This window comes from Panthera onca, chromosome D2 (assembly GCF_046562875.1).
Source record: "Panthera onca isolate mPanOnc1 chromosome D2, mPanOnc1 haplotype 2, whole genome shotgun sequence".
Lineage (NCBI taxonomy): Eukaryota > Metazoa > Chordata > Mammalia > Carnivora > Felidae > Panthera > Panthera onca.
In genome coordinates this window covers 64251973-64277480 of record NC_138349.1, presented here as the reverse complement: position 1 = coordinate 64277480, position 25508 = coordinate 64251973, and the positions used below count along the sequence as shown (strand labels likewise).

General features: G+C 33.9%; 1 protein-coding gene across 8 annotated transcripts in view; it reads left to right on the top strand.

Moving 5' to 3' along the window:
• CABCOCO1 (ciliary associated calcium binding coiled-coil 1) overlaps positions 1-25508 on the top strand; it is a 126417-nt gene that overhangs the window by 19456 nt on the left and 81453 nt on the right. For all 8 annotated transcript variants that reach the window (XR_013550465.2, XR_013550466.1, XM_060642670.3 and 5 more), the window contains 2 exons: positions 10490-10634; positions 15802-15874. Coding sequence is in view for 6 of the 8 variants with exons in the window: in XM_060642670.3 (XP_060498653.1) it covers positions 10490-10634; positions 15802-15874 (218 nt within the window). In the remaining 2 variants the exon portion in view is untranslated. The remainder of the gene's footprint in view (positions 1-10489; positions 10635-15801; positions 15875-25508) is intronic.

Here is a 25508-nt window from a genome sequence, read left to right as displayed (position 1 = left end):
TCCCAGTATATAATGAAAAGGCCATGAGCACTATAAACATAAAGGTATTTGTGTCTCAACTGAAAGACATGCTAATGTCAGTTGATAGCTCCTTCCTTCTTCCCTTTCTTCCTTCCTTCCTTCCTTCCTTCCTTTTTTAAAACTTTTCTTTTCTTTTTGGTCGTTTGCTTGTTTTTAGTTCTTTTTTTTAAATTCGGCAGGTAGAAGACCTTGCTCCCCTAAAGAATTGTCACCATCACTGTGGCAAAATATATAGATGCCTTATTGTGGTCACATTTTGTGTATCAGTTTCTAGGAGGAGAAATTTTAAGTGAATTAGCAAAACTAATAGAGAAGCCACTCATGCCTTATGCACGCTTCCTGCTTTTCGTCAACCTTACAAGGGAAGAGTTAGTAGTTCTTGTATGTGAGAAAAAGAAAACACTATTTTTCTTCTCTGCAAGTGGGGGGATTTTATCTTTGCTTATACATAAGTATATAGTGCTACGTTACAGATAAATAATAGTACCAACAGGAGAAAAAATAATTATACTTGATAATGAAAAAAATTGTATGATATTAACTGATCAGACTATGGCTGTTTTTTTTCCCTCTCATGAACAAAGATCAAATATTTATAGAATCTTTGAGTACTATATATCTCTAAACAATAATCTTTCAATACCATTGCCAGAATTGCTTGGCAAACAAGGAACCGTGTAAATCTCAACTTGCATGGAATATAAGAAATAGGTGCTGACAATAAGATGAAATAGATATTGAGATTATATGTTTAAGACTTCAAAACAGGTATTATAAAAGTGCTTAAGTGAACAATCATGAACATCCTTGAAATAAGTGTTAAAAAGAATCATGAAAGAAATAGAAGGTATAAAGAAGAAACAAATGGAAATTTTAGAATGAAATTATATAATAACCAAAATCAAAATCTCATTAGGTAGAAAGAATAGAATGGAGAGAAGACAAAGGAAAAATTAGTGAACTTGAACATGAAGTGATAACAATTATCCAGTCTGAATAATACAGAGGAAAAACGATTGGCAAACAAATGAACAAAACCTCAGAGACTTGTGGGACAACCAAAGTTCTAATATCCATATTGTTAGAGTCCCAAAAGGACCAGAGAAAGAGGATGTTGCTAAACAAACATTTGAAGAAATAATGGCTGAAAACTTCCCAAATTTGGCAAAAGGCATAAGCTCATAAATTCAAGAGACTGACTGGACTACAAACAGGCTAACCCAAAAGAAAAACACCATCAACCAACTGGGTCTAATTGACATTTATAGAACAGTCTACCCCCAAACAGCAGAATAGTCATTGTTTTCAAATGCACATAGAATATTTACCAAGGCGGACCATATCCTGGGCCATACAACAACTTTAAATTTAAAATAATTGAAATTATACAAATATGTTTTCTGATCATAATGGTATTAAACAAGAAATTATTAACAGAAATATATCAGGAAAGCTTCAAACATATCAAACAATACAATTCTAAATAGTATGCAGGTCATATATCTTGACAGATGTTAGAAAAGACTTTTAAGTAAGTAAAAATAAAATGTATGAAAATTTATGTGTCAGAGCTGAGTCCATGAGAAGAGGGAAGTTTGTATTATATATTTATAATATAATGCTTATATTATAAAACAAGTCTAAAATTAACAATCTAAACTTAGACCTTAAAAAGCAGTTTTAAAAAATAAGCAGAAATCAAGCAGAAAAGAAAGACATAATAAAGAATAGAAATCAATGAAATTGTAAAAAAAAAAAAATAGACAAAAATCAGTGAAACCAAAATCTGGATATTTGAAAACATCAATAAAATTGCTAAACATGAAGAAAAACTTGTCTCAGAAAAAAAAAAAAGAGAAGGCACAGATCATTACCAGGTATTAAAAAAGGGGGATATCACTACAGAATCTGCCAACATTAACAGGATATTAGGAGAATACTACTTATATACATAAATTAGAAAACAAAGAGGAAATGAACCAAGTCCCCCAAAACCTCAAGCCAGCAAAACTTGTGCAAGATGAAACTTATGACATGATAGTCTTAGAACTATTTAAGAGATTGAATTATTTGTTGCTCAAAACTTCTAGTAAAAAATCTGCAGGCCCAGATATTTTCACTGGAAAGTTCTATCAAGCATTTAATGAATAAATGCCACCAATTGTACATAATCTCTTCTAGAAATAATAGAGAAAGAGTTCTTCCTAACTCATTTTATGGGGCTAGAATTATCTTCATACCAAAACCTGACAAAGATAGTATGAAAAAAAAGAGAGGGGAAAAAAGGAGGCAACAACAGCAGAGGAGGAGGAGGAGGAAGGGGAGGAGAAATTACAGACCAATATCCTTCATGAACATGCACAAAACATTTTTTCAACAAAATATTATCAAAATGAATCAAGCAACATATAAAAAAATAACACAACCCATTGGGGTTTATCCCAGAAATTCACTGGTGGTTCAATATTTGAAAATTTCATCAATGTAAATGATCAAAAGAGGACAAGCTACATATGATGATATAAATAGATACAGAGAAAACATTTGGCTAAACACAACATCCATTCATTATTTTACAAATGTCAGAGAACTAAGACAAGAAATGATACTTTTCAACATCATAAATGACATCTACAAAATACCTAAACCTATCATTATAGTTAGTGGTAAAAGACCAAGTTCTTTCCCCATAAGATCAGGATCAAGACAAGAATGTCTACTCTTAGCACTCCTATTCAACATAGGACTGGAATTCTTAGCAATAAGTGCAATAGAGTAGAAAAATAAAATACATGCAGATTGGGAAGGAAGAAATAAAACAGTCCCTGTTCTCAGATGAAAGGATTGTCTATATAAAAAATACACAGAATAAAAAAAATCCTAGAACTAGTAAGTTAAGCAAGATTGCAGGAATAAGGTCAAAATACAAAAAGTCAATTGTATTTCAGTGTATTAGCCATATACATTGTATATCAAAATTTTAATAAATAATATTATTCACAATAGCTCAAAAAATAAAAGAAATACTTAAGTATAAATCTAACAAAAAATGTACAAGATCTGTATGCTATAAACTACAAAATGATGATCAAAGAAATAAAAGAAAACCCAAATAAATGGAAAACATACAGTGTTGTTGGATTAGAAGTTTCTACATGGTAACGATGTCACTTCTTCCCAAATTGATCTGTACATTTAATGCAGTATCAATCCAAATCCCAGCAGGATTTTTTTCTAGATATACCAAGCTGATTTTTAAATTTACATGGAATGGCTAAGGACTCAGAATAGCTAAAGCACCTTTGAAAAATAAGCATAAAGCTGCATAAATCATACTACCCAATTTTTAAGACTTATTGTAAAGTTAAAAAAATAAAGTCAATGTTGAATTAGTGAAGATGACACACAGAAGGAACAGAAGACAGAATGCCGAAATACACTGACACAAAAAAGGTCATCTGATTTTTTTTGATAAATATGCAAAAGCAATTCAACTGAACAGGGCAATCTTTTCAACAAATATTGGAACACCTATGCTAAAAAAAAAAAAATACGCATCAGCCTAAACCCTTTACTTGATACACTTAGCTCTAATTGGATTGTTTAGAAGAAAACTAGGAGAAAATATTCATGGCCTGGTGTTTTACAGAGTTCTTACCCATGACCCCCAAAACATGACCCATACAGGAAAAAACTGATAAATTAGATTTCACCAAGTTTTAAATCTTTTCTTTTATTAAAGTCACTCTTGAAGGAAAAGCTACAGAGAGAAAAAAATCTGCAAAGCAGGTATTTGACAAAAGACTTGTTTCTATAACATGTAAAGAACTCTCAAAACAACAATAAGAAAACAATCCTATTAAAAATAGGCAAAGCTGTCAAAACCCATAAGTCCTGTCAACCATGAGGAAAACACTAGACAAACCCAAACTGAGGAGCATTGTACAAACTATTCTGACCAGTACTCCTCAAACTAATAAGGCTATTGAAAAAAAGAAAAGATTGAGAAATTATCACTCTAGGGAAATCTCAGGAGACATGACTCCAAAATGTAATGTGGTATCCTAGATGGGCACTTCAAACAGAAAAAGAACATTAAGTAAAAGTTAAAGAAATCTAATAATAATTTTAAAAATATATACTTATGTATAAAAACAAAGATTTAATGGAAGAAAAAATATATATGCTCTAACAAAAAAGACAAACTTTTTAAGAATAAACTTTAAAAAGAAATATACAAGTTCTATATGAAAAAAAACTTCAGAGAACTTTTAAAGGTCACAAGGAAGTTTTCAACATTTGGAAGAACTTGACAATATTCATGGAAATACTCCACATCAAAAAAAAATGCTAAATCTCACTAAGTTAATGTATAATAATAGTATCGCAATAAAATTACCAAGTTTTTTGTTGACGTTTTTGCCTAGAGGTGGCTTACTAGGCAAGGTAATTCTAACAAAAACATAGAAAATAAGCAAATACAAATTGTCTTTAAAAAGTTGAGGGGTTCCTGGGTGGCTCAGTTGGTTAAGTGTCCGACTCTTGATTTTGGCACAGGTCATGATCTCACATCTCATGAGTTCAAGCCCAGCATCGGGCTCTGCACTGGCAGTGTGGAGCCTGCTTGGGATTCTCTCTCCTCCCTCTCTTTCTGCCTCTTTCTCTTCTCTGCCCCTCCTCTTCTTGTGCACATGCACTATCTCTTTCTCTCAAAATAAATAAACTTAAAAAAATAAAAAGTATAATAAATATAGCCTATCTTGGGATTAGAATAGTAGTGTAGTGTTATAAAATCTCAAATATTTGAACACAGTGGTTAATGACTAAACAGACAGACCAATAGAACACAATGGAAAGTTTAGAAATAGACCCAAGCATTGAAATTCAGTATTTGATAAAATGACATCTGAAATATCCATGGTGAAAAGATGTACTATTTAGTAAATAATACTGCGTCCATCTAGAAAAAATAGAATTGGATCCAACCCTCTGTATTTCCATAAACCAGGGTATATTACAAGTGAATCACTTTTTTTACTTAATGTAAATGTAAAATAAATGGAACTGTAAAAATGTTGGAGGAAAACATGGATAAATTCCTTATAACCTTGGATGGGGAAGACCTTTAAAACTATGCCTCAAAATTCCAAAGCCATAAAGACAAAGATAATTAAAGTTGATATATAAAAACCAAAAGTCTACAAAGAAAAAATACCAAGAGAAAAATCAAAAAAAGAATAAGAAACTGGGGAGATTATTGTATCTCAGACACCAGCAAACAATTAAGTTCTATAATATAAAAAAAAAAGCATGAAAAAGCAAGGAGAAAAAGACCAATAATTCAATAGAAGAGTAAGCCAAGGATATGACTAAATAAGTACAAGTGATTCTTAAATGAAAAGTTTAGCATTAAAGATAATAAGGAAAATGCTAATTAAAACTACACAGAAATATCATATGTCAGATTGACAAAACTTTAAAATTTTGGTAGCATTTTCAGCTGTCAAAGCTAAAAGAAAATAGGTACTATCCTATATTGCTAATGGAAATATGTATTTAAAACCCTCCTGAGGAGTTTAGGTTAGCAGCTGTCTATCAAATTCACTAATGTATTGTCCCCTTTGACCTAGCAATTCCACTTTTGTGAATTTATCCTACGTATTTACTTACATACACATAAGTAAAGTCGTTAGTTTCAGTCATGTTTGTAAAAGCAAAAAATGAGAAATATCACCTGGAGATAAGTCACTTAACTTAATGTAGATACACATATATTTGTAGAGTTAAGTGTATGTACATATACTTCTTAGCTCTGTCTGCAGAGAAGGCCTAGAAGCGACAGCATCCCAGTAGTAATGAGCATACCCAGGAACCAGGTCTTGGTTTATAATTTAATTCTCCAAGAAAAGGAGAGAAGGCTTACTGTAGACCTGGAGCACAGAACATAAAAGATGAGCCTGGGGCATATTGTAGTGGCCAAGAGTAAATGCTCAAAAATCAAAATGGTTGGTGTGTCAATGAAATAGAGAAGCCAACTGAAAAGTTTCCAATGTCCAAAGTTGGAACAATATGAGCAAAATAGCATGATAGTATTGAATTATAATCCAAAGTACAAAATTAACATCCACCAATCTATACTGATAGAAATTAATGATTTATATAAATAATCAGCAGTATGAAGTTTGCTCAAAACATTAAAAATAGAACAACCATATGATCTGGCAACCCCACTTCCGGGAATATATCCAAGTGAAACAAAAGCATTAACTCAAGAAGATATCTGCACCCCCATGTTCATAGCAGTATTACTTACAATTGCCAAGATATGGAAACAACCTAAGTGTCCATCTATGGGCGAATGGATAAAGAAGTTGTAGTATATATACATAACCATGGAACATTGTTATTCACCCTAAAGAAACAAATCTCACCCTTTGTGACAACATGGATGAAACTTGAAGGCGTTATGCTGAATGAAATAAATCAGACAGAGAAAGACTAATACTGTACAATTGCACTTACATGTGGACTTTAAAACAAAAACAAAGAAATAAAACACCAAACCCATAGAAATTGTGGATACCAGAATGTGGAAGGTGGTCAAGCTACAGACTTCCACGTACAAGATAAATAAGTACTAGGGATGTAATGAACAACACGCTGATGACAGTTACCGGGTGTGATATACAAGAAAGTTGTTAAGAGAGTAAATCCTAAGAGTTCTCATCACAAGAATTTTTTTCCTTTGTCTTCTTTTCTCTCTATTGTGTCTATATGAGAAGATGGATGTTACCTAAATCTATTGCAGTAACCACTGGACAATAAATCAAACCATCTTGCTGTGTGCCCTAAACTTACACAGTGATATATGTCAATTATTTCTCAATAGCACTGGGGGATTTTTTTCTGTAGGGAAGGATGTGGGAAGTGGACGTGTGGGCAACAAAGGTGAGGAAGCCTTTTCACAATAGACATTCACCTATGTTTTTTGAACCATGTGAATATATCACCTATGCAAAAATTGAAATAAGTCAGACAGACTTATGGTAAAAAAAGAATATATGACGTGAACAGTCCTATGGTTTGCAACCTCTTAGCTTAATGTTCACAATCTAGAAACAGAATAAAGGAAAGTAAAACATTTTCATGAATCTTCACATTCCAAATTTGACAAAATATTTCCATTTTATTTTTTTCTGTAACTTACAAATGACTCAAAAATATTTCTTTTATGTGAAATTTTATATTGTTGATATTAGTTCAAAAATGAGTTTTAAAAACTTGAGCAGGACCCATGCAACTACTCATAAACTAGGAGAGCATGAAAGTACATATGTAAAATCTAACCAGAAAAAAGCACGGGATCTAGTTTTCCCTTTGGGGAGGAAAAAAAAATTCCCTCAAACCTTTAAACCTAAGAAGGTTATAGTTATCATCATGAAAGAATATAATCATAGGTAAGTGTGTCAGAGAAAGAGGTAGTCTGTTTATACTTGGACTCAGAGGAGGTAGAGTCCTGAGCACACAGTGAACATTTGCATCCAGCAACATCTTAACAGAAAAAGCACCGTAGAACATGTCTGGGCTGTTGGCTGCAGCATGGTTGACTGTTAATAAAATTCTAGCGTAGGAACTGCGTTTTCTACTGACTCAGTTTCTGATCTGTTCCTTGTCTCAAGTTTGTGCTGCATTATCCACAAGGCATTCTGCAGACAACTCACCTGGAATCACATTGGATCAAAACCAAAAGATAATGCAACATAGCATTGTCTTAACAATATACATTTTGGGCTCTAGTTTTTCCAGGGTCTGACCAAGGACAAGCTGTTGAGTATTAGACTGGATATTTGACCCCTGTCCAGGTTGATGGGCCTAGATTGATTCTCCTCTATACAACATGAATATTAGCAAATAGCCACAGAATACTTTTTTTGTTCCATGAAGTTTAATTATTTCCCCCTAAATAGGAATGATAATAATAGGTAACATTTGTGTAGGATTATCTTGTGCCAGTCAGTGCATTTGCTTTCCAAATACTGTCTAATTAATTCACACACAGCCTTGAAATAGTTCTATTATTCTCCCCATTTTAAAAATGAGAAAAATAAATGAGATTTAGAAAGATTAAATAACTCCTTAAGGTCACAAGCATCAACCCCAGTGACTGAGAATCCATCCTTCCTACTGCTACATCAAATGTGCCAGCTTTGAGCTGACTCTAGAAAGCTCTATATACATGTAATATAGTAGTGTACATATTTCAGTTTACCAAGAGTTTAACATGCATGCCTTATTTGAGCCTCACAACAGCACCATCATTTTGAAAGTTAGTCTTATGTTCGTTTACAGATTTAGGAAATGAAACTTAGATCACCTATCTAGTAAGTGGCAGTTATAAGGTACCATCTTACGTCTTCCAAGTAATTATTCTAGCATGTTCGTTCATTATCCTAAATTTTCAAAGAATAAATTTGATTTCTAATAGCCCTTACTATTTAAATGGTTTAATCTTTCATATTTTAATCATATCACTAAATATGATTTTTAAAAGCAAATATTTCAGTTAGATAAGTGAAATGATAACTTTCCTAATTTTTAAAGCCATTATCTATAGAAAGACATTAGACATAGAAAACAGTTTTAAAGTGTCAATTATATTTCAACATAAGAAAATAGTCATATAAATGTATTTTTGTGCTTGATACACATAATTACATCTAGAATTATAATCATCTAAGAATTACTTTTTTCTCCAGCATCTCTAATTAATACCATTTTAGTAATTAAATGATTCAGATTTTTAATCCATTCATTTTTGAATTGCTTTTATCCAACAAATTTTTCATTTCTGAAGTTATCCCCAAACAGTTTCAAGTTTATCATAGGAAAAGAAATGTACAATAATAACTGAGCTTCCCTTAGAATGATACAGTAAAGCCCAGTTATCCAGCAATAACTTGTGTGTCTAACATATATAAAAGAAAATCTGGAGGGGCGCTATGAGAAATGGACCAATTGTCATTCATCAAACCAGATTTTAATTGTTACACAGTTTTTTGCTTCATTCTCATTCCCACAGGTAGAAAAGAATCTAGACTAAACAAATTGCAAGTTAGTGTTCATCATGTCTTCCTAAGATTTTTAATCATTTTACTGTTATTTGATCAGTAATTTGAGGGCATAACACTTACATCCCAGAGTGAAAGAGTAGCTGTGTTACCAGAAGTGGCTGGGTCCAACAATCAGCTTATGTTCTCATAAATCCTCTGCATTACCCACTCTGACCTCCCTGAAAGATGCACTCCATTAGCAAGAAGTAGAAAGTTTACTGCTGGTTTCCTAAGAGAGATAGAGGTTGGGTCCGGGAGGGTGGGGCTCACATTGAGCAGCACAGTGCTCCCCAGAGCCTTCATCCAGGCCCCCAGCTAACACCTCCCCCAACCCAAGCAGCTGCTCCAATCTCATCTTTGCCAGAGATTTTCAACTCTCCACCTCAGTCTCTTCAGTCTCATGTCCATACACTCATCATTTGTCAGTGTGTGTGTGTGTGTGTGTGTGAGTGATGGAAATAATATTTTGCCTGCCACAAATAAAAATGAGCATAGTTAAACAGGAAAAGAAGATGGAAGTTCATATTTGTGTTATAGACACTGTAAATGTTGAGTCTAAGGCTTTTGACATTTATCTACTTCTTTTTCAACTTGACACATGCCATAAAAGATACTATTCCTTTCTTATTTGTTTTTAGTTGCAGGAGAATAGACCATAACCATTGACTTGTTTATTTTTGGTGATGGTGGCAAAGTGGTGTCAGCCTTGCTCTGTGCTGTCATCTGGCTCTCACCACCAACACCAGGCATGCATTTGAGAAACAGCTAACATAAGTTATAAGTCTGTATCTTGGAGAAGAAAAAATATCTTGATGTTTTCCATAAAAATACATATTTCTGGCATCTAATGAAAATCTTCAGTCCCAAATTGCCACGTGGTAACAATCAGCCAAAGCCAAGTGTTGGTTGACTCTGTTAGTCTACATTTTCAGCTCTGAGTTCAGCTCTCCTGTCTACAGTAACTGAACCTACCACGTAGGTCTTCCTTAGCAGCTAATCCAAACCACCATTGTGTCACTTCCATATTTTCCTTTATTCTAAGATCATTTAAAAAGCATATTTTCCATTTTAAAGTTATCTTTAGGTAGGTTTTAAATTATTTGTGCATCTTAAAATGGAAACAAAATCTTTAGACAATTGTGTAGCATGACAGTAATTTATTGTTGTTGGATGTGTCACTTACTCTTCTTTTACAAAAATGTAATTATTAACATATCATTAAAAAACAACATTGCTATTAGCATTGGCCTTACCAATATTGGAAAAGTAAATATTTGGACGTTAAGGACATCTTGAATTATTTTGTTCCCAAAACATCTATCAAAATAATGCTTAAGATTCTCTACGTTTTATTTCAGCACTGCATATGTCCTTAGAAGACAGCATAAAATGGCTTGGAGAAGTTATGGCTGAAATAGGACCACCCCATTCACAGAAAAATGAAGAATGGAGTTTTTTTAATATAAAACAAGCCAATGCTATCATCGATTACTTAAAAATCAGGTATGGATTTTCTTTCAGTAGCATTTATTTTTCATTTCATTTTATTTTATAAAATGTGTACTAAATAGAAACCAATTCAGTTTTTAGACATTCACAGTATTTATGCTATAATAAGCCCAGCCAATAATGAGATAATATTAAAATCTTTAATCCAATAAATAAAATTCAGAACATTGAATTTTTGGCTAATCTTGCATTCTTAAAAAAAGGTTTGTGTTTAAAAAGTATAAGTTCATGTAGAATTATAATAAATGATACAAAAATTTATTTTGTCTCTTAATCTCTAATTAATAACATTTTATTAATAAATTTATTCTTTCACATTAATCCAACTTGATTATAATGGACTTTATATTTTAGGTAGTGGGCCTTGACATCAAAATTTTACATTTTAGAACAACATTAATTTCCATTTAAACATTTATTTGAAATTCTTTGTGCTAAAAATTAGAGAGGTATATATCCATGCTTCCTCAAATTTATTATGTGCCCTGAAATACTTTGTAGTATTAACCAATTAAACTCATTAAGTTTTTCTCTGTGCTTAGGAAATTATGGTGAATTGAGGGGAAATATTTTTATTACAGTGATTCTTCAGTGGTAAACTAAGAAGAAATTGGCCTTTTATATAATCTGTCACAAGGTCTGCATTAGAGGCATGCATCTTTCCCAAAGGACATTTTGAGAGTTTGCAAATATTTAAACAAGAGTTGGTAAAAAATCTGTCTTTTGCCTAACTAAAGGCTTCTGCAGAATATCTTTTTTCCTCCAACACTATACACTGCAGTGTTTTCCAATTTTAAATTTTAAAATTCCAAAATAAAGGGTGCTGCATGATGTCCTAGACATGCTCATGATTTCCTTGGCAAGGATCCTGGCTATAGTCTGGAAGCTTTTTAAATATTAATGTGTTTAATATGATAAGGTTTATATGCTGGTTTCTGGCATGAATTAATAATAGAATATGATATAAAATGTTTTTATATAATAGCATTGGATATAATTTGATTTCTTAATGTAAAATATATACCTCCTAATGTGTGTCTCTCGCTGAGAGCTGCAGTACCCTTCATATCAATTAGAGTAAAGCAAGGTCCCTGTGTTGGAGGCAGGAAGGGAATGGAAATCCAGAACTGGAAACCTTGCTCCCCAAGGTCTTTTTGCCCATCAGAGTTTGGTAATCCCTAGGTGAGGGGAATTTTCTGCACATTTGTATGGCAACCTTCTTTCTCTTCTTTATCTATTTGAAACTGCCAGGTTTCTCTTTGAAGAACACATTTTTACATCTGAGCTCTAAGCCCAGGGGGCTTATGATGGGCACCAGGACTGATAGCTAACCATAGCAGCACAACTCTATGCAGGTGCCCTACTGACATCTTCTAGATGGTGCAAGATTGCACCTCTTTTCTCTTTAATCGAAGGATGCTCATGAGTCTATTACTTGACATTTCATTTCAGAAAATTAAGTTAGGAAGGGATGTCAGTGTTAGTCATCATTAAATGCTAACCAGAATAACTTTACTTACCAAAAATTTCTATTCTCATTTCTAAAAACAACAACAACAACCATAAAATGTTTGAGAGATTGGTCACGTGAAGCAAATCAGAACTATTTTTGATGACATTAAATCTTCATATTGTGATTTCAAATAAATTATACACTTTTAAATTTTTTATTCAAATTTTGGTTAACATACAGTGCAATATTGGTTTCAGGAGTAGATTCCAGTAATTCATCACTTACATACAACACCCAGTGCTCATTCCAGTAAGTGCCCTCCTTAATACCCATCACCCATTTAGCTCATCTTCCACCCACTTTCCTCCATCAACCCTCAGTTTGTTCTCAGTGTTTAAGAGTTTCTTGTGGTTTGTTTTCCTCTCTCCTTTTATTCCCCTCTATCCATATGTTCATCTGTTTTGTTTCTTAAATTCCACATATGAGTGAAATCGTATGGTATCTGTCTTCTCTGACTGACTTATTTTGCTTAGCATAATACACTTAGGTCCATCCATATCACTGCAAATGGCAAGACTTCATTCTTTTTGATGGCTGGGTAATATTCCATTGTACATATATACCACATCTTCTTTATCCAATCAGCAGTTGATGGACATTTGGGCTCTCTCAATAGTTTGGTTCTTGTTGTTAAAGCTGCTATAAACACTGGGGTACACTACCTCTTCAAATCTTTATTTTTGTATCCTTTGAGTAAATGCCTAGTGGTGCAACTCCTGGATTGTAGAGTAGTTCTATTTTTAGTTTTTTGAGGAACCTCCATACTGTTCTCCAGAGTAGCTATACCAATTTGCATTTCCACCAACAGTACAAGAGGGTTCCCCTTTCTCTGCATCCTCGCCAACACCTGTTGTTTCTTGTGTTGTTAATTTTAGCCATTCTGACAGGTGTGAGGTGGTATCTCATCATGGTTTTGATTTGTATTTTCCTGATGGCAAGTGATGTTGAGCATCTTTTTTGTATCTATTAGCCATCTGGGTGTCTTCTTTGGAAAAGTGTCTATTCATGTCTTCTGCCCAAGGAACTTATACATTTTAAATGCACCTTTTACAGAAAATAAAATATCAGTTAGTAGGATATCTAGAATTGGTACTGAAGTTGTATAAAAAGAAATGTGCTTTTCTACAATACCTATTTAGAATGCCTCATAGGTCCACATATATAAATTTAATGGCAATTAAACCATATAATATTTTTCATTTTAATGACTACAAAGAAGTTTTATAAATATGAAACTAACTCATAAGTTTTATGTAGTATAAGCATGTTTCAATTTAATCTGATATCAAATTTACTCAACCAATGTAAGCCCTCGTCAATTCAGGGAGAGTAGTTTTTAGAACATGACCCACACCACATGAAACTTAACTAGCAATAAAATTGGAATTTTGTTTGATACTGTTAATAGAATATAAATTGTATATTCCATCATATACATATGATATACATATACATATGCATATACATATACATATACATATACATATACATATACATATACATATAAATGCTACTGCAGCTTTTTAATATAAGACATCACTTAGATATACCTGGTCCCACTACACTTCTGTCATTGTGTATTCTACCTAGTCCTTGAAAATTAGGTGAAGGTAATGTGCATAGGCATTTACTCAATATAAGAAAATCAACACTGCCCCTCTGTGCACAACAGGGTATACTTCCTGGCAGTGACCTCAGATGTCTTGACCCATTTTATTTCTGAGGATTCTCCCTTTGATTTAGAACTATGACAAGGTATTTGACAAAATAGTCTAGGGGCTTGAGTCAGCTGGAAGTCTTCCTTCCAAAGGAAGAGGGAGGAAATGTATTCCCATAACAGAGGTGTCACTTCACTCCCAGAGGAAGTTACCTAATAGTTCCCTGGTAAAGTTACACACCCCAACCAAGATGGGGACCAGAGCGAAGCAATGGAGGCAACTTGACCCACCCCTGAAAAGTGCCTCGTTAGGTGCCTTCCTCCTCTCATCTATCTTACCCTAGTCCTGGTCTTGCCCCAGCTCGCTTCTTTGACCACTGCATCCAAGTCATGCATTTTATTTTCATTGTGAGAAGTGAATTTCCCCTTTGGCATGAGACAATCTAATTCCTATATGCAATGAGGAGAGTGAGGCTGAAAGATTATAAAATTGCAGGAAGGAAGATTTATGAATTAACTTCTTTATGTAACATAAGATGGAAGAAAAATTTTACACTAATTCACAGAGAAGAAGCCAAGTTGTTTCCAAATACTCTACAGTCTTTATTTTTTCTACTCAATCAGTTATTGCCAGTGTAATATTTTTAACCTTAAAGCTTTCTCTAGGTAAGCAATGTAAGGAAAGGAGAATTTGAATTTATTTTGCTTCATTGAATCATCAAACTTCACTAATCTTGATGTATTTTCTAGCCAACAAATCAAAGTAATGTCAAAAGCTAAGTTAGTTTTCTGAGTGTTGAGGAATAATTTGAATGTACGAGGTCCCCCCCACCCTGCCTCAAAAAAAAAAAAAAAAAAAAGAATAATAATACCATGACTGAGTCTGCATACCCATCACTTTTTAATGGATTGTGTTAGTAGTGAAATCAACTGCTGATATAACTCAGAGAGACCCAGCTGCCTGAGGATTTCTTCATTGATTTCAAATGAATTGAAACTTTGATCCATTACAGCATTCAGGAGAAGCCATTATTATACATGCTCTGTAGCTACATTTTGCAAATGTTAATTTCTAAGTTATATTAAAATCAATTTTCTTGAATAGCAAAAGGCACCAGAGTGAAAGAGAAACCAGTAAGACAATTTTTTTGTTCTTGGGCATTTTGCTGTATTATGAGTCTATTAATTTTCCCAACCAGCAGGAAAAGAATTAGAAAAATTCAAATATTATCACAAACAGGATATTAGAAATCAGCCCTTCAGTAAATTTTTAACTCTCAATAACACATTGCTGAGATCTTTAAACTTACCAGAAATACTTGTTTTAAGAGGCTCCTGTTCTTTAGCTCTTCATGGTTTTTATACACTGACCACCTGCTCTTTAGGGTAAAAACTGAAGAAATTACCTTTCTTATATTAATTCCTCTCTTTGATGTGTGAACAAATATTCTACAGGAAAATCAGACAACTCCTAAATGGATTTCAGTACATGCTGCATCATTTTCAGGTGTTATCAGAGATTAATTTAATCTTGAATCAGTTTGAGAATGTGAGAAGTAAATAATACAGATGTAGATTATAGATTTCAGTCCGTTCATTCCAGAGGAAACTGACTCCAGTTTGAAGCAAAACATGAAAAATAATGTGAAGTTTGGTGTTATTTAGGGACACTGCATTATTTGATTGCCAGCCAAGAAAAGCCCAGATGCAATCTAATTGCTCCCTTATCCCAAACCTATCCATTCATCACAGATTAATTGACTGATCTTATATTCGGTACTGTGTAATACTGTCAACGTCTCAAAAAAGTAAATCTTTAGTTTTTTACCATTTCTGGACAATTCATTTGGAATAAAACAGGTAGCTCACTCCATGTTAGTATTTAATGTCTTGCTCAATATGAACTATTTCCCTTTCATAAATACTCTTACATATTTGCTTTCTTTCCTAAAATAAATTTATCAGAGTTGCACATTTATTTTGTATTTCAGCTTATTTCAACACTACAAGCTATATGAGTTTCTATTCTACTCTACCAGGGAAGAAATTGTGATAGGAACTGAGGTAAGTAATTTATCTAGATGGAACCAATTAAGCTGAATCACTTAATGCATGCTGATAGGCATCTGGATCTTTAACTGCTTAAAGCAACTTCTTGTCAAGATTACTCGAGTGTTAATATAACCAACTAGTAGTTTGCAAAAAGAATAATTACATAAAGCGAGCATTGGATTAAGAAAATAAGCTGTCTTTTGGCATTAAAGGCATTGTTAATCACATATACTTTATGTATTTATGGATTATTTGACAAAGAAAAGCTGAATGGGTTATGTATGTCTTCATACAAAGAAAATTGGGAAAAGTGAGATAAATTAATTCAGTTAAATCTCTTCTAATATCGCATTTTTTCAATCTAATCATTTTTAAGGTCTAATTCAAATCCCACTTCCTCAATGAAGCAAACCTTCCTTAATTGCATCACATCTCAAAGGAAAGGTTTAGACAAACTCTTTAATCACATTCTATTATTTTATTCTGGTTGATCTCTTTCTGCTGAATATTGGCTACTCTTTTTACACGTATAAGCACATAAATATGCACTGTGCTATATGGTTTTCTAATTATTTTTTGTGGATTGATATAGTCAGCACAACTCAACTGTAATTTCCTTGAAGGCAAGGATGAGGTGATGCCTTTCTACCAAAGCATAGTGTAGAATGAACCATAGTGGCCCCTCAATTAATACTACATAAGTGATTCAGTGACATTGAATACAATAGCATTTCTACAATAAATGGTCTACCTTAAGATATTTTGGAACAGCTTTATGTATAATTACATGTTCATAATTGCTACAAATTAATCCGAGGTAAGAAAACATCTTAAGGAGGCTAAAGATGCCATAAAAAGTGCTCCTTATGTTCCCAACTACTTGAGGAGTCTATGTTGCCTAGAAGTATCAGACATAGGAGTGGCCATGGTCACAAATAAACAATGAATAGGGGTTCCTGGGTGGCTCAGTCGGTTGGGCGTTGGACTTGGGCTCAGGTCATGATCTCGCGGTCCATGGGTTCGAGCCCCACCTTGGGCTCAGTGCTGACAGCTCAGAGCCTGGAGCCTGCTTCGGATTCTGTGTGTCCCTCTCTCCCTGTCCCTCCCCCACTCACACTCTGCCTCCCTCTCTCTTTCTCTTAAAAACTAATAAGTATTAAAAAAAAATTTAAATCACATAAATGGTGAATAAAGGGATATTTATGTTATCTTTATAATTTCTTGATACTAAGCACCAGGTGGAATGTGCCAACTATTATATCTGCCAGGGTGCTGTTGTTCTGGATTTAAAAAAAATGCCTACTTCATAAACACCTCAGTCACTGTTACTCATCTTCCATTTGGGTACTTGTTCTCATGTTGGCCTTTTAAGTTAATTGAAGGAAAACAAGGAGCCCTTTGTGCCTTTGACTTCTCTAAAATTTCTTCTTTGTGGTCTCCTCATACGAGCTTAAATTAAGTGTCACTTGACAAAGTTTCACTGACAACATTTCCATGAGAGAATTACATCATATAGTGCAACAGGTGCAAAAATTATCAGTTTAGAATACAACGCTATATCATTTATTCAGCAAAACTTTGGGAAAATGATAATGGCTTTGCCAGTAGCATAAAGCAGATACTTAGAATCATCAAGAAAAAATTTCATAAAGGAATTTGAACTCCTTTTCTCTTTGTTAGTTACACAATCGTGCCTTTCTTCTTTGTTGTAAGGATATATTTAGGTGACATTTATGCTTATGGAAAGATAAAATGGAGAAAGTAGACTGGGATTGATGCTTTTATTTTCCTTTGTCATTTACATTTTCTCCAAGCTGACCAGAGTTATAAAAAATAATCTTTAATGAAGGGATTTTGGGTCTTCAGGAATTAGGCCATTCTTGGAATTTTAAAGGATTAACCAAAGCAGGTATTATACTATAATATTTAATGACATTGTTGAAGTGTCTGATAACCCTTGGTGCTAATATCTGTTTTTTAATTAACAACCTTTCATAGAGGATGCAGAGGCCTGCCCTATTAATGTGATTATTCATGCTGACCTCAGTGCTCTGAGAGCAAACAAGGTCCACACAACAACTGCGTAAATGTTCCAAGTTTAACTCTCAGGCTGGTGTTCAAGTTAAAGAACACTGACAAAATTTAGTTTCTCTCTTAATTGTGGATAGGCAATTATAACAAAACATATAAATCCCCTCTATGAATAATTGTTAAATATTAATTTTAGTTATTAATAGGACATAAATAAGTCATACTCATACTTTTCTTGGGTTTTAGTTTAAAAGAATTGGTTTTTGCATTTAGCAATTGTTTCTGGCTAATCTCTACTCACCTTTTTCAAAAAAGTTCATGTTGTGCTTAGATCATAGAGGCACATTTTCAGTAAATTATTATTCTTGACCTGAGATGCTGCATAATGTAGGAATATTTCTGATAGATAGAGTTCTATAAACGACATGTTTTGTAGTTCATTCAGTGGTTCACAGATCATATACGTTGAAAAGGTAGTAAGCAACCAGAACGAACCAGGATAATGACAGAATGGAGGCAGCAAATACCTGTGGCTGTAGCCACCTGAGAGGATGAAGTGTATGAGTTTCACTCACTTTAAAGAGATGAGGGCTGCCTTTCAGTCGCTTAAGCCAGCTCACCAAGACTTGTTTTGACAATGCAATTAGCTCACAGATCCTCTGACATAAGAATTGTAAGGGAAACAGACTCTCCTTAGGGGATATGATCTATATCCTTCCTTGGTCTAAGGCCCCATCCAGAGAGAAATCTGGAAACTGCTATGTTCTTTCTTTTGTTACCTGAAAACCACAAGTAACATTTAATAATTGCACACAAAAAGAATACTTTCAGGTATTAGCAATGGTGATGATCAAAAACTCATAGCAGATACCCAAAGTCATGGTTCTACTCAGGTATTTAGCACAAGGCATCTACTAAATGATACAACTATAAGTTATTTATTTATTCATTCAACATGTGACCCAGTTCCTATGACATTGTGGGTTTTGTGCTAACTTCCAGAGATACACAGTGATAAGCAACAATTCTTGTCCTCAAGGGGTTGACTGTCTAATGAGAGGAGAGAGGTGATTAAATAATTCATTATAGTATAGGGCCCCAAATATTATGATCCTCTGGGAACAAATAGAAGACAAAGAGGAACACCTAACTTGTAGATTTAAGTTTATAGGGGTTTCTAGGAACAAGTGAAATCTAAGAGGAAATCTGAAGGTTGTGAATGACATAGTCAGTGTACTGTAAGTTTTTTGGTGCAGTGAAAGAAATTCCACTCAAAATAGTTCAACCAATTAAAAAAAGGAAAGGTGTATTACGTGATCACTAACTGGTAAATACAGGGGTGAGTGGGACAGAGGTTAACTGTAGTCAAACAATGTAGTTAAGAGTGTATGTGTATACACGCATATATCTCAATCTTTCATCTCTCTTAGATGTTTTTCATCTCTTTTCTCTGATTCTTTTTGCTTTGGTCTCATTCCCCTCTACTGCAGACAGTCTTCCTCCCAACTGGTAGGGGACCTGATAGAAGCAGCTCTGGTTTAGCACATCTAGGAAAAAGGGGAAATATTCCTCACAGTGTTAACATTATTGGCTATGCTTATGCCACGTGTCCACCCTTGATTAACTACTGTGGCCAGAGGAGTGGAGTAATGCTACCCGAAGACTAAAGTAGAACTTATTGAGTGGGTGACAGAGGATAAAGAAATCCCCAAAAGAAACAAAGAGAGTCTTTTTAAGAGGGATGAGTGATTTTATCAAAAGAATGAATTAAGCCGACATGTACAACTCTTCCATCCAAAATCCCATGCGAGGCCAAAAATTTCAAAATCCACAATGCTATGGATAAAAGATTTTATGACATGTAAAATTATAGATTTCTGGTTAGATGAAACCACAGCCCTGTATGCACAAAGAAGATGCTACAGAGTTAGTGAAGTTTCCTTAGGCATGCTCAATTGATACAGAAATAGGAAAAGCTTTAGAGGGAAAAAAGCCAAAAGCATGTAGGGAACTGCTTTCAGAGCAACTGCGCCATTCAGCTCCTTCACTTCTGCTGCCTGTGCAGAGCACAGGGACTCCATAGCATTTTCCCCAAAACTGAAGAAACTACTGTGGACATTGACACTGAAGAGGAGAGCAGTTCTGAGGTTTCCAGGAGAGATCATGAATATACCCTAAAAATAATCTACTGGTGCATCTAGCTACCATTATTATTTGCCCCTCTCCTACAGTCTCTAGTGGCAAGCTATGGCACACAAACATTGCCAGGCAAGTGAACAAGGATTATCTAATGTAAAGATTTTAAATGGCAGCCCCAAATCACCAAGCAGTTGAGGAAAGCAAAATCATAGATAGACATGAAACTCTATGAACAAATCAAAGAATAGCTAAGGAACAGAGTTGATAGAGCAAGTGGTAGAAGACTTGAAGTCCGATTAATAGTCTTAAGAGAGTTTTAAAGGTTGCTGTATTCTTGAAAAATTAACTAATAGAGATCTTGGAAATTTAAAATAAGATTTAAAAACTCTTATTAAGATATCCGGTACAATTTCATGTTGATAGGTTTGAAAATCTACAAAAAAACAATACTCGGAACTATACCAATATTTACTTAAAAGAATACTGATGATCTTAGTAGAATGATAATTATGTAACATATTGAAAAATCCAAATGTAAAAGTGGCTTCAGACCTAGACGATTTTACAGGCTAGTTTCACCAAAATTTCTAAAGTAGATAATTCCCTTTTATGTAAATTGTGATAGAGGATAGAAGGAGATGGAGAACTTTCAACTCATTCTTTGAAGTTAGTATAATTCTGAGAATGTTTCGACTTATTCCATGAATTGGTAATGAATTATAACCAAAAGTAAAAAAAGAATAAAAGTTATGGGCAATCTCAGGTATGAAAATAGATGCAACAATCTTAAATAAAATATTAGGAAGTGAAATATAGCAGAGGATTGGGTCTTCAAATAGGATATATTCCACATATTTAAGGAGTATTTAACACTGAGATATCTGTTAATGTAATTCTGTACGTTATCAGATTAAGGGAAGAAAAACCAAGTGACCATCTCCATAGATATGGTAAAGTATTTGATAAAATTAGACACTCATTTTTCACTTTAACTAGACTTCAATTAATCAGTAATATAGAATTACACTCTTAAAAAAATAATTACACTCTTAACTCAGAATATACCAACACAAAAAACTCTCCACAAATATCTTAATGAAAACGTTAAAATACCCATCAGGAACAAGACAAGGCTAATTATTATTACCAACATTGCTTTTTAGTTCCTAGCCAATGTATTAAAACAAAAAAGAAGTCAGAAATAGAAGAAAAGATAAGTATTGACAACAAGACACAAAGCTTTCATTGTTTGCAGATGGTATGATATAAAACCATCATTAAGAAAATATTTTCTTATTATATTAGTAATAACCCAATAGAAAAGGATCACATTGATAAAAATAAAAACCATAACATTTTTATAAATGAACCTAACAAAAATGTTAAAAAATTATACAAAAAAAATTGAGTAGTTTTAGTAAAGATAGTTTTTTTTTTCATTCTGAGTAAATGGAACATAAAACATGTTTCCAGTTTAGAAGACTCAGTTTTATGAAGATATCATGTCATTTCAAATTAACCTATAAACTCAGAGTAATCACAGTCATAGTGCTATGATTATGGTGGCTCTTTACCAAGTAATTCTTTAAATTTTTTTGTTGTTGTTGTGGAACATTTCAATCATATATAAAATAGAAGGAATTAGATATTAACTCTCATACGTGAGCTTATGACCATAATAGTTAAGTATTTTAATATGTGACTCTAAAATATAATGAATTTAAAGTAACTCTTCAATATCATCAGTTGTGCAGCCAATGTTCAAAAGCCCCTGATTATCTTATAACTGGTGTGTATTTGTGTTTTATTTATGTATCACTTTGTTTGTTTCTATGTTTGTTTGTTTGAAATAGCACCCAAATAAAATACCTATGTTGCAATTAGATTCTTAAGTCATTTTAAGTTTATAGGTTCACTATTTGCATTTTTTAATTTCTTTGTAATTTGTTTGTTGAAGTATCCACATCTTCTATCCTATAGAATTTTCCACAGCTACTTTCACAATTGCATTCCTGTGGTATTCTTAACATTTCTCTACCTTCCATGTTTCTAGCAAATGGGTAGTTAAATGTCAGAAGACTGGCTAGACTTCAGTTCAGATGTTTAGCAAGAAGAATTTATAGGTGGTTTTGTATATTTATATTAGGAAGCAAATAATGTCTGGTTTTCTCTTTTTTGTGACGTTAGCAACCACTGACCATTATTACCTAGATCTATTATTTCATTAAGGGTTAAAAAATGGTGATATTCTATGTCATCATGCTTTTTTTCATTTATGGGCTAGATATTTCTATGAATAGAAACTTCCACTCTTCAATTATTTGATTCAACTGAGATACAGTTCATATAGAAAAGACAGGATGAGTGCTAGATTCTTCTCCTTTCTTTAATAGTTTTCAGAATAATAAGTTGGATTTTTAATATCCTCCAAAAGTACTTGTGGTAGACTGACTGATGCCCCCACCACCTCCAGATGCTTGCATGCTAATTCAATAAATTCAGGACCTCTGAATTTATAACCTTACATGGCAAAAGGGACATTGCAGATTGATTAAATTAAAGGATTTGAGAGGGGGAGATTATCCTGGATTATCTAAGTGGGCTCAGTGTAATCATAAACTTTCTTACAAGAGAGAAAGGGAAAAAGGGAAGTCAGAGTCAGAGACAAAGGAGAGAAGTTTAAAGGTGCTACTGATGGCCTTAAAAATGGAAGAAAAGACCAGGAACCAAGGAATTAAGGTGGCCTCTAGGGGATGGATAAGGCAAGGAAACATTCTCCTCTAGAGCCTCTAGAATGAATACAGCCCTGTCAATATGCTAAGTTGAGAACTTCTCATATCCATAACTGTAAAATAAATCTGCATTGTTTTAAGCCATCAAGTTTGTGGTAATTTGCTATAGCAGGAATAGGAAACTAATATAGACTTTGACTTAATAGCACACATTTTTTTTTGCATTTTGATCCATTTTAATTACTATTCTTATTAATCCTCAAGTTGTCTCATCTTTGACCAGTGTTCTCATTGTTCTCTTTGCCAGTCCCTGTCTTAATACCATATTATTTTAACTACCATAACTTTATAGACTGTTTTAGAATATGATATGGCAATGCCTTCTCCTTTTCCTCCTCCTCCTTCTTGTCCTTTCTTCCTACTTTTTCTTCTCCTCCTCCCCATCCTTCACCTCCTCCTTCATTATCATCATCATCACCATTAGCATTTGGTTGATTATATAGTTTATATATGATAGTTTAGTTTTCCTTCAATGTGAAATTGATCATTAAACCCATGCATATGTGTATTTCTAGTATACAACATATACAAGTATTTAGAAAGGTGGCATTTAAAACCAGTCAGGATAATTGGCTATGTGTTTCATTTAAAAAGCTAGATTTCTACCTCACCCCAAACTGGAAAATGAGTCTAACCTATTAAGAAATCTATTTCCTTAACAGTAGACATATCGTATAATGACAAATTATAATTTTCCTCAATACTTCCACTGAGAACAACTAGAAAAGCTGGACAAGTTTTTTTTAAGACTTAAAATGTTTGAAGGTATTGGAGCTAGCAAAACTCAAAACAATTGGGGCTCAACAAGTGAGCCTGAAATGGTTTGGTGTTAGAACAAAAACTGGAGGAGAAGGGAAATATAGCAAATCCCACAAGTTGCATGTTGGGACTCCAAAGGACCATACTTTAAAAAATCAGCCTTCACATAAACTGAACTTCAGCTTCAAGTTATCTCAGTTTTTGGTAAATTTAAGATTATCCATGTATAGTGCTATTAACCTCCTCTGTAAGTAAAACAAATTCATGCTACACTTCAAATAATACCAACTGTTTTTGTAACCAGTGTCTATCACTCAGTAAAAGTATGAGGCACACAGAAATAGAAACAGACCCATAAGTGTTTCAGATAATGGAGTTATTAGCCATATACTGTAAAATAATTACGCTTAAGAAATAATAAATATTCTGGAAAATAAAATACAAGACAGTGAATTTCAGCAGAATATTAGAAAATATTAAGAATACTAAATGGGGGCACCCGGGTGGCTCAGGCAGTTAAGCATCCGACTTCCGCTCAAGTCATTATCAGGTTTGTGAGTTCGAGCCCAACGTCCCCCACCGCCCCCCCCCCCCCATCGGGCTCTGTGCTGACAGCTCAGAGCCTGGAGCCTGCTTCGGATTCTGTGTCTCCCTGTCTGCCCCTCATGTTCATGCTCTGTCTCTCTCTGTCTCTCTCTGTCTCTCTCTGTCTCTCAATAATAAATACAAGTTTAAAAAAATTTTTTTAAGAAAACTAAATGGAAATTCTGGAATTAGAAAATATAATAATTGAAATTAATAACCAAATAGATAGATGTGTTTAACAACAGGTTAGTCATGAATGAAGAGGAAGTTGGTAAATTGGAAGATAAGTCAAAATAAAATACTAAGATGAAGCATGGGTATGCAAAAGCTATCATGATAAACACAGTAAAAGGTGTAGAAGAATATTGATAGAGTGAAAAAGGTCTGACATAGAGATAAACAAGTCAATTCCAGAATGAGGAGATAGACACAACATTCAAAGAGTTCATTTTCTGCAAATAACAAACTTTAAACCACTTTAGATTTGATTCACTGTGAACTCCAAATACAAATGTCCACATCTAAACATTCCATAGTAAAATTTCTAAAAACCATAGGTGGGAGTACTGGTTTCCACATCTGCATGTAAGGAGTTTGAATTGTCCACTCTATCCTAATGACAAGTAAAAAACTGAACAGACTAAAAGTCAACAACTCTTGGATCCATATGAGAGGGAAGGACACAGAGCAAATGGTTACCCCCAAGATTAGAGAGATAGGCAAATACAGACCATTGTGGCTTACTGTAACAGACTTATGAGTGGAAACTGCCACAGGACCCAGTGCCAAGTTAGGAAAACCTGAACTATAATTGATGAACTACTCAGTGGAGGCTCAGTGCCAATAACTCTGAGAGTTAAAAACGCCAAATGGACCCAGTCCTGAGGGGCCCCACTCTATTGTGAGATTTACCTCACAGAGCCTGATCAGAAGTCCATAGTAAATATTAATCCTTCCCATTGTGCTTCTGGCAGGGTGAGAGGAAAAAGAACCATATCAAAATATGCCAGATCACTTATTTATTCTTAACAAGTCCTGTACTTAAGGGAATGGGGTTAACCAGAGTCTAACCTGCTGAGGTGTTATCATAGTCTGACCAACCCAGGCAAATGCAAACACCCAACTTCAACCCACTCTAGCCATCCTGTCCCATCTAAAGAGGGAGAAAAAAAGCAAAAACTCTTGTGAAATTTGCAGTCCAGAGGCACAGGCTTCCTAAAAGACTGAGATGTAATCATAGAACTATAGAACATGTTCTCTAACCTCATACCTCACCACTACATTACTAAAGGCCTATCTTCAGTAGTTCTTTTTGCCACTTTACCATTTACATTAGGTCC